This window comes from Colobus angolensis, unplaced genomic scaffold, assembly GCF_000951035.1.
Source record: "Colobus angolensis palliatus isolate OR3802 unplaced genomic scaffold, Cang.pa_1.0 Scaffold34, whole genome shotgun sequence".
NCBI classification, from domain to species: domain Eukaryota; kingdom Metazoa; phylum Chordata; class Mammalia; order Primates; family Cercopithecidae; genus Colobus; species Colobus angolensis.
In genome coordinates this window covers 7,003,526-7,014,625 of record NW_012116710.1, presented here as the reverse complement: position 1 = coordinate 7,014,625, position 11,100 = coordinate 7,003,526, and the positions used below count along the sequence as shown (strand labels likewise).

Genomic DNA, 11,100 nt, shown 5'->3' with positions numbered 1-11,100 from the left:
CATAGGAACAAATATGAGAAACAGAAATAGGTGGCCAGGGGTTGTGAGCTGGTGGAGGACCTGGCCATGGAGGAGGCTAAGGAGTCAGTGCTTCTTCCCTCCCTCCCCCGCTCCCCTCCCTGCTCCCTCCTCACCTCCCCAAGAATGTTCCACTATGAGTCTTGGGAGGATTGTCTTCTGGATAAAGATGAAGATTACTTTCAGGGACTGAGAGAAGAAGATGAAGAGATTGAGCAATTCAATGATGATACATTTGGGTCAGGTGCAGTTGATGATGATTGGCAGGAAGCACGAGCACCTGGCTGAATTGGAAGAAAAGCTACCAGTGGCAGTTAATGAACCAACAGGCAACGGAGAAAGGGAAGAAATAGACTTGTTGGGTGACCATGAGGAGAATCTGGCAGAAAGGCTCAGTAAGATGGTGATTGAAAATGAACTAGAAGATCCAGCTATGAGGGCAGCACAGACCAGGCCAGTTTTACAGCCCCAACCAGGAAGTCTGAATTCCAGTATCTGGGATGGATCTGAAGTTCTGAGGCAAATCTGAGGACCACTGCTCACTCAGGAAATGTCTACAGTGTCTGTATTAGAATATGCCTTGCCTCAGAGGCCCCCCAGGATCCAGAAAATGATCAGGACCTTTCTGAATATGCATTACTAAGATGGTCAACTTCACCTATCATTGGCAGTCCTCCTGTTAGAACTGTTCCCATGGGTACCCCACCTAAGCAGATGGCTTTGCCCCACAGAGCCTATGCAGTCCTAGTCCATAGACTTTCCTCCACCTGAAACCAGCAACTGAAAAGGAAGGCCAATTTGGAAGATTCTGCATTCGAAGCCTGTCCATGTTTGGCCCCCAATGCCACCGTGTTATCCTGGTCCCTATGATGAGAGGATGTCTCCAAATCAGTTCTACAGGGTCCTGAACTCTTCCCTCCTGGGTCACCCTTTTCCTCCTAGTGTTCCTCCTGTTCTCAGCCCCCTTCAGAGAGCACAGGTTCTTGAAGGAGCACAACAACAGCCTGGACAGATGTCTCCCAGCCAGTTTGTATGGGTCCCTGGATTTGTAGTCCACTTGCTGCTATGAATCCCAAGTTGCTACAAGGGCAAGTTGGGCAGATGCTTCCCTCAGCACCAGGCTTCCATGCCTTTAGTCCTCCACCCTCCGCAACACCACCTCCACAGCCCAGGACCTCACTTGCAAAACCTACGATCTCAGGCCCCAATGTTTAGACTGGACACAACTTACCTCCATCCACAGCACCATTGACTCTTGCATCAGAGACAGCAACAGAATAGAAATCAGCATCAGAATCTCAATGGTGCAGGAGATAGAGGAAGTCACTGGAGCAGTCATCACGATCATCTCTGAAAGGATCTATATGCTAATATCATGTTGCAGCAGGAAAAGGATTGGGCCTTTAAAATTCAGATGATGCAACTGCAAAGCACTGATCCCTACCTGGATGATTTTTATTACCAGAATTACTTTGAAAAGCTGGAGAAACCATCAGCTGCTGAAGAAATACAAGGTGATGGCCCTAAAAAGGAGTGCACCAAGGTTATCACCCCTCAGGTGGCCGAACTGGAGCATGCCTATAAGCCAGTACAATTTGAGGGCTCTTTGGGAAAGCTTACTGTTTCCAGTGTGAATAATCTCCGAAAAATGATTGATGCTGTTGTATCATCTTGGAGTGAGGATGATGAGACAAAAGAAGAACAAGTACAAAACAAGAGGAGAAAAACCCCTGTCATAATTGAGAAAACTTACAGTTTGCTCCTTGATGTGCAGGACTATGAAAGACATTACCTCCTAAGTCTAGAAGAATGACCTGCTCTAATGGATGAGCGAAAGTACAAAATGTGTAGCATGTATGACAACTTAAGGGGGAAATAGCCTGGACAAGAGAGGCCTAGTGATGACCACTTTGTACAGATCATGTGTATCCGAAAAGGGAAGACAATGGTTGCCTGTATTCTTCCTTTCCTCTCCAAAGAGCAAGCAGCTGACATTCTCATGACAACAGCCAGGGACCTCTCTTTCCTTATCAAGAAGGATGCACAAGATGAGGTGCTGCCATGCTTACTGAGTCCCTTCTCTCTCCTCCTCTATCATCTTCCAACAGTGACTATCACCAGCCTTTTGCAACAGCTAATGAACCTACCTCAAAGTGCAGCACCCTCCAATCCTCACTTCACTGCTGTGCTCAGAACAAATTCTGACAGGATTCCACTGAATCCCTAGATCAATTTGAGAAATGACTTCTAAACATTGGGATGGCCGGGCGCGGGGCTCAAGCCTGTAATCCCAGCACTTTGGGAGGCCGAGACGGGCGGATCACGAGGTCAGGAGATCGAGACCATCCTGGCTAACACGGTGAAACCCCGTCTCTACTAAAAATACAAAAAAAACTAGCTGGGCGAGGTGGTGGGCGCCTGTAGTCCCAGCTACTCGGGAGGCTGAGGCAGGAGAATGGCGTAAACCCGGAGGGCGGAGCTTGCAGTGAGCTGAGATCCGGCCACTACACTCCAGTCCGGGCGACAGAGCGAGACTCCACCTCAAAAAAAAAAAAAAAAAAATTGGGTCTTCTCATCTGTGATTATGGTGCATGTTTCAATTTATTAAGGCCTTCCCTAGCTTCTCTCAACAAAATTGTGTAATTTTTAGGTAGTAGTCTTGCATGTGTTTTATTAAATATATTCCTAAGCATTTTATGTTCTTTATCAATGAAATTTTTTTGATTTCATTTTCAATTGTTTGCTGTGATAGAAAAATTCAACATTTTGGTTGAAAATTTCCTTGAAACTACCATTAAAAGTCCTTTCCACAAAGAGGTTGATTCAGATGACTTCAATGGCAAATTGACCCAAGATTTGTCAAAAAACCAAAAAGAATATCTAGGGAAAATAAACAGCTAACATAGAACTTTATGATAAATTATTGACTGCTTTTTCACTAAAGTCAGACTCAAGGATGTCTGCTCTGATAATTTTTTTTTTTTTTAGACAGAGTCTAGCTCTGTCCCCTAGGCTGGAGTGCAGTGGCACGATCTTGGCTCACTGCAACCTCCACCTCCAGGGTTCAAACTCTTCTCCTGCCTCAGCCTTCCAAGTAGCTGGGATCACAGGTGCACCACCACACCCAGCTAATATTTGTATTTTTAGTAGAGATGGGATTTTGCCATGTTGGCCAGGCGTGTCTCGAACTCCTAACCTCAGGTGATCCAACTGCCTCAGCCTCCCAAAGTGTTGTTGGGATTACAGGCATGAGCCACCACGCCTAGCCTTGCTTTGAGTATTTCCATTCAACACTCTACAGAATGCCCTAGCCTGTGCAGTATGGCAAATAAATGAAATATAAATTAAAAGGAACTGTCTTCACAGATGTCCTGATTGTGTTTATAGAAAATTCTAAGTAATTTATAAAAAAAAAACCCTGCTAAAGCTAAGTGAATTTAGCAAGTCATAAAATACAATATCAAGATACAAAAATGTAAATACTTTAAGGACAAATTGTTTCTAGGTGTTAAAGAATAGATTACAACTCTAAAGTCTTATCAATAAAAGAAAAAGAAACTATAATACTGCCTCATTTGACTATAGATGGAAAAGTTCTAATTAAAATATCACCAAATGAACTCTAGTAGTATGACAAAAATTACAGCATATTACAAGAAATGTTTAAAATTTAAGAAAGTCATAAGTACAAATCAATACATCAATAAATTTAAGGAGAAAAACATAAAATAGATAACAAAAGGTCCTTAGACAAAATTCAGCAGTTTTTAAATTAACAATCACTACAAAAGTAGGCATCCTCCCTCTACCCCCACATATACTGAAGGAAATTTAAAGTCAGCAGAGAATTTATCCCCAAATGAAGAGTGAATATTATAGTAAATGATGAAATGTAGGTTCTGAGGAAACATAAGACCAAAGAAAAAAATGTTGGGAAATATTCCATTAAATTTGGAAAAACAGATACCTATTACCATAATATTCAACTGTGTTCTGAAGATTCTAGCTATTGCAATAAGAAAATTAAATATAAATACTGAAAAATAAAATTTTATTTATGTAATCTGCAAAGATTACATAACTGATAACCTATAAATCTTAAAATGTCTCATAAAAATAGAATGCATGGTCAGACTATATGCATGTAGGTAGAAAATACTGCATCAATATAGCAAAGTATCCAGAATGACATTCAATTAGAGGGAAGAAAAAAAACAAGACAAAAATAATGGAGAAAGCCAAGAATATGAAAGTCAAAGTAAAGGAATGATGATAGGCCAAGAAATACATTTGAAAAGTGGCTTAAGTCAAAATTTAGGAATACATACAAAAACATACCTAAACTGAAGCTATAGGGACACTCAGTTTACCAGTTCACAGGATCTAAGAGAACAATTTGGAAATATCTAGTAGGGTATATAGAACCTATGATTGATTTAGTATTATCTAACATAACTGAAAGAGTATATAATGTATGAGCAATTGTTCTTCCATGTATATACAGCTACTGAAATTCCAGTTCACATAAACCAATGATCACAGACAAGGATATTTATTGAAGTATATTTGAAATATGAAAACCTGTTAAAACATAAATACTCATCAATAAAAGTTTAAATTCATTATAGTATGTTCAAATAAAAAATTGAGCCATCCTCATTAGTATAGTAGTGAGTATATAAAAACAAAACTGGGTCAGCAATTTATTGCAGAGGAATACGTGAGCAGCAGAGAAATACACCATTCATTTCCTTTCCCAGCATAGCTAAACATCTGCCATAAGATCTGAATATTCTATCTTTAGGGTCACTGTGTTTTGGTTATGGCATTTCCAGTGTGGGTTCACGTCCCAAAATATTAGATATTCTGAATGAGACTTCCTTAGTAAAGTTTATCATGCACTAAAGTTAAGCAAATTTTCTTTATTGTAAGACTCAAATCTTTTGATAGCCTGATAATAAGCATTTTTTTAAAAAGGGGATTTAGTATTCAAAACTTCACAAGGCTGTGTGCCCACAAACCATTTCTCAAGTGCCATTAAGTACTACTAATCCCAGAGATGTCCTTTTAGGTATGTTGTGTTAAGGCACTGGTACTTTGAAGGAACAATCCGCTGATACATTAACAAGATTTTGCATTAATATATGTCTCAAAATACTCGGCTTTTTGTTACATCCAATTAGCGTTATTTGTAAAAAGAATTTGCAAATGTTGAGCAATGATATAACTAGATAGTAAATGACTTGTACAATGATATATTATGGCTGTCTTATTGGCATAAAATGGACCTGGAGTTGCAAACCATAATGGATCCATGAGATCACAGATATTTTGGTTGACAATGGACATTAGTTTAAGTTGAGGAAAGTGGTAGTATGGTAGTCTTAAAGAAATGAGTTACAATTCTTTTTAAGGAAGAATTGAATTTCAACTGTATATATTCACGCAAACCCCTACATGCCATTAAATCTATATATTTTGGTGCAGATGCTTTTGTGTTCTTACCAGGAAGGCTTCTCACAAAACTGCTTGATGACTGCCACCTGGTTGGAAGTATTGTCAGATGCCATAAATTGTAAGATACACCTTGATTTCAAATATGTGAAAAATTGTGCTCAGTGTTAAGCATTGAGGAAATTATCATATCCAATCTAGGCCATACTTTGGCCATTTAAAGCTAAGAAAAACTGAGAACATGGATCTTGAAGATATTTGGACTGGATCAGCTCTTCCTTTCCCATCATTAATTTGGAAAACTAGAACAGATCTATCCCTGGACAGTCCAAGTAAAGAAATTGTTTTGCTTAATTGCTTTACTAGGTTTTTGAATGAATGTGCTGATGGTTTAGAATTTCTGCTTTCTTCATAAAGACTCACCTACATTTTTGTCTTTTAAGAACTATCCTCATCTGTTGTATTATGAGGATTATAATATCAGTGTACAAAGAGCTAGTGAAATTTTGATATTACCTCCTTGAAATTTTTGATAAAACAAAAAATATCTCCTCCATCTGTACTTACATCCAATTCTCATTCACAATGCCATAATTTTTTCCTTTGATCAGATGTACTAAAATCAAGCATTAATATTTTTTCACAAAGCCTTAATAAGTCTATTTTATTTTCAAATTCATTAACTCCTTTTAATGATCCTTCCTTCTTTCTTATATTGACTTATTTTTCCCTTAGTTTCTTGAGTTTAATGCTTCTTCATTATTTTAACAGTTTTATAAGCGATTACTATGTTAAAGAGACAGTATTAAGTCACTGGGAGTAGAGTGGTGAGCAGGAGAAACAAAGCACTGACCCTCAATATTTGTTTCCTGAATACATTAACAGGTTATTGATTTTTCACTGAGCACAGGTTTGACCACATTCACAATTCTGATCTCATCATTCATTTCTAAGTTGTCCTTTATGGTTTCATTTTCTTTTTAATCTAGTGTCATTATATGATTGGAGATTTTAAATTTCCGAAATGCCAAAGTACTACTCTACAGATCATTTACTAAATTAAAAGAAATACTTAGCTTTACAACAGAGAAACCTGGTGATTACCATATGAAACAAGTATTTCAGTTACCTATCGCTGTGTAACAAACTACTCCAAAACTTAGTGGCTTAAAACAGACAATATTTTACACATAAATCTGCAATTTGGGCAGGCTCATGGGGGAAAGCTTTTCGCGGCTCCACTTAGCACCAGCTAGGACAACTTTTGAAGGTTAAGGGTTAGAATCATCTGAAGGCTCATACCCTCATATGCTTGGTGCTGGATGCTGGCTGTTACCTCAATTACAGCTGTAATCAGGACAGCTTTACCTAGCTTTTCTGTGTAGTTACTTGGCATCTTTGTAGCATGGTGGCTGGGCTTCATCCCAAGTGGGTCAGGCAAAAGTTGTATTGCCTTTTGTGACTTAGTCGTGGAAATCACAGTGTTACTCCTGCCATAAACACAGGCCCGCCTGGCCAGATTCAAAAGGAAGGACCATGAGCTCTACCTCTTGGGGAGTGTCAGTATCACATTGTAAGGTGAACATGCAGAATGGGATATATTGGTGTGGCCATCTTTGGAATGTACGTTCTGCTACACCAAGTGAATGAACTAAGGATACCATAGTGGTATAATGACATTGTATGCCACCTAATGGGTTACAAATTAAAATACAAACTTTCTCCTATGAAGTATTCTTGCCAAAATATTTAATCTGTATCTAATTGGGTCTCTAATCCCAAATTCCAGTTAATGGGAAATACTGGGGATAAAGAAGCACATTAAAAAATACTTTGAGAAAACGAGAAAACTCCAGAATGTGATATTCTATAAGACAAGTATCCTGAGTGCTTAAAAAGTCAATGTTGCAATACAGTTGTGGGGGGAAGGGCCATTCTTATTTTAAAAGATACGAACAATGCACAGATGTAATTCATGAATTTGGTTCCTGAATTTAAAAATAACCTATGAAAAGCATTCTTTACACAAGTGAAAAGAATGAACACAACTGAGAATATGAACACAGACTGAATATTACAGATTATGGAATTATTGCGAGTCTCCTTAGGTGTGAAGTTACTGGGGGGTCTCAGCTCACTGCAACCTCTGCCACCTAGGTTCAAGCAATTTTCCTGCCTCAGCCTCCTGAGTAGCTGGGATTACAGACACCCGCCACCATACCTAGCTAATTTGTGTATTTTAGTAGAGATGGGGTTTTACCATGTTGGCCAGGCTGGTCTTGAACTCCTGACCTCAGGTGATCTGCCCACCTGGGCCTCACAAAGTGCTGGGATTACAGGTGTGAGCCACTGTGCCTGGCCCACATTTTATTTATTTATTTAGAGACAGGCTATCACTCTGTCACCAAGCTAGAGTGCAGTGGCACAATCATGGCTCACTAAAGCCATGAGGCAGGGTCTCACTATGTTGCCCAGGCTAGTTTCGAACTCCTGTCTTTCCACAGTGCTGGGATTACAGGTGTGAGCCACTTCACCTGGCCCATTATTACTGCATTTTAGAGAAGCACTATTCAACAACAGTTTGCAGGGGAAAAGGTCCTTGATGGTTTGGGGTGCAGTGCATCAGTATCAATCTTCTGAAGTCTAATAGGGACTGAGTGATGCTATAGTCTTTCAACTCTTTAACATATGAATTTCTGATAAATTGTGAGCATGAAGTAAAAGGGATTCCCACATGTTCTGTGACAAACAGAAAATTTCTTAAATTATAAATTATCTGCTAAAGGGCATTTTCTAAAGGCCATCATATTCTTTTTACATTACACATAGGAGGACTTCCTCACTAATATGATTTCTCTGATGTAAAGTAAGTTGATCACTACGAATAAAGGCTTTTCCACATTCTTTACATTTATAGGGTTTTTCACCAGTATGAATTCTGTGATGTCGAGTAAGCTCTGAGTTAACACTGAAGGCCTTCCCACATTCTTTACACTTATAGGGTTTCTCACCCGTGTGAACTATGTGATGTCGAGTAAGTTCTGCTTGAAGACGAAAGGCATTCCCACATTCTTTACAGCTATAAGGTTTCTCACCAGTATGAAGTCTAAAATGTTGAGTAAGATGATACCGACGACTAAAGGTCTTTCCACATTCCTTACATTCATATGGAATCTCACCAGTGTGAATTCTTTGATGTAACGTAAGTCGATAACTGCAAATAAAAGCATTCCCACATTCATTACATATGTAGGGCTTCTCACCAGTATGGCCTCTGTGATGTTGAGTGAGATGATAGTGCCGACTAAACGTCTTCCCACATTCCTTACATTCGTAGGGTTTCTCGCCAGTATGAATTCTGTGATGTTGCGTGAGATGAGTGCTACGAATAAAGGACTTCCCGCATTCCGTACATTTATAGGGTTTTTCACCAGTATGAATTCTGTGATGCTGAGTAAGTTCTGTTTGAAATCGAAAGGCTTTCCCACATTCATTACATATGTAGGGTTTCTCACCAGTATGAATTTTAAAATGTTGAGTAAGATTATAGCGACGACTAAAAATCTTCCCACATTCTTCACATACATAGGTGCTCTCACTGGTGTGAATTCGCTGGTGTGAAATAAATTGATTGCTATGAATAAAAGCCTTCCCACATTCCTTACATTCATAGGGTTTCTCACATGTATGAATTCTGTGATGTCGGGTAAGTTCTGCTTGAAGACGAAAGGCTTTTCCACATTCATTACATATGTAGGGTTTCTCACCAGTGTGAATTCTGTAGTGTTGGGTAAGATTATAGCGACTACTGAAGGTTTTTCCACATTCCTTACATTCATAGGGAATCTCACCAGTGTGAGTTCTCAGATGTAAAGTAAGTTGATAACCACAAATAAAGGCCTTCCCACATTCCTTACATTCATAGGGTTTCTCACCAGTATGAGTTCTATGATGCCGAGTAAGTTCTGTTTGAAGACGAAAGGCTTTTCCACATTCTTTACATTCATAGGGTTTCTCACCCGTATGAATTCTATGATGTCGAGCAAGTTCTGCATGAAAACTAAAGGATTTACTACATTCTTTACATTCATAGGGTTTTTCACCAGTATGAATTTTCTGATGTTGAACAAGGTATGAGCCATGACTAAAGGCCTTCCCACATTCATTACATTTATAGGGTTTGATACCAGTATGAATTTTCTGATGTTGACTAATATGTCGTTGTACCCTAAATGTCTTGCCACAAACTTTACATTCATAAGGCCTCTCACCAGTATGAATTCTTTGATGTTCAGTTAGTTGATAATGAAGTCTAAAGGCCTTCCCACATTCTTTACATTCATAAGGTCTCTCTCCAGCATGAATTGTCTGATGTACTCTAAGGTCTCTAACACGACTAAAGGCCTTCCCACATTCCTTACACTCATAGGGTTTCACACCAGAATGTATTCTCTGATGTTCAGTAAGGTGATAATGAAGTCTAAAGGCCTTCCCACATTCTTTACATTCATAGGGTCTCTCCCCAGCATGGATTGTCTGGTGTACTCTAAGGTCTCCCACTCGACAAAAGGCCTTTCCACATTCCATACATTTATGGGGTCTCTCACCAGTGTGAATTCTCAGATGTTGAATAAGGTATGACTGTTGTCTAAAGGCCTTTCTACATTCCTTACATTCATATGATTTCTCTCTAGCATGAATTTTCAGATGTAGAGGATGAGATATTTGTTTTTGGATTATCATTTGACTCACACAACCCATCTGGTGTCCCTCTTGTCTCTCAAATTCATGTTTGCACTGCAAAGCATTTCTGAAAATGCTGTCCTCATGGATGGTGTTTTTACTTTTTTCCCCTGTCTGCAATTGAGATAAATAGAGTTTGCAAACATTCTTTCCTGAAAGTAAATTTGTGGTGATATACTTGTATTCCAAATCTGCAAAAAAAAAAAAAAAAAAAAAGAAAGAAAGAAAGAAAAAAAAGAAAAAAGCAAACAAATGCTATAATGTTATTTTTCTGTGTTGGGGCAGGGATGGGGGTTGTACCTTATAGTAGAAATAAAGGATAAAACAGAAATAACATACATTAGAAATAAATGGTTTAGAGCAGGAGTCAATAAACTTTTTCTGTAAAAGACCAGATAGTGAAGGTGTTAGGCCTTGGGAGGCATATGGTCTCTGTCACAATTACTTAGCTCTACTATTACAACACCAAGGTAGCCACAGATGATAATAAGTGTGGCTGTGTTATAATAACACTTGACTTATGGACACTGAAATTTGAATTTCAAAAAATGTGTACATGACACAAAATCTTGATTTTTTCAACCACTGAAAAAATGAAGAAACCAGTTGTAACTTATAAGCCATGCAAAAACAGGCAGTGAAGTATTTGGCTCATGGGCTATAGTTTGCTGGTTCCTAGCTTACTCTAAATTATTGTAGTGCAATTTAAAAGAAGGCAAAATACCTCAGAAAATGATGGTAAAATAGGCCGGGAGTGGTGGCTCATGCCTGTAATCCCAGCGCTTTGGGAGGCTGAGGCAGGTGGATCATGAAGTCAGGAGATCGAGACCATCCTGGCTAACATGGTGAAACCCCATCTCTACTAAAAATACAAAAAATTAGCTG

The 11,100-nt window shown here is 38.8% G+C and overlaps 1 protein-coding gene and 1 pseudogene across 1 annotated transcript in view; one reads left to right on the top strand and one right to left on the bottom strand.

The window, feature by feature from the left end:
* Positions 1-2,239, top strand: LOC105519234 (annotated as a pseudogene).
* Positions 2,240-8,286: 6,047 nt separating this feature from the next.
* The window catches only part of ZNF546 (zinc finger protein 546), a 20,824-nt gene continuing 18,010 nt past the window's right edge, over positions 8,287-11,100 (bottom strand). Inside the window, 1 exon segment of the mRNA XM_011952536.1 lies at positions 8,287-10,406. Coding sequence (XP_011807926.1) covers positions 8,287-10,406 — 2,120 coding nt within the window.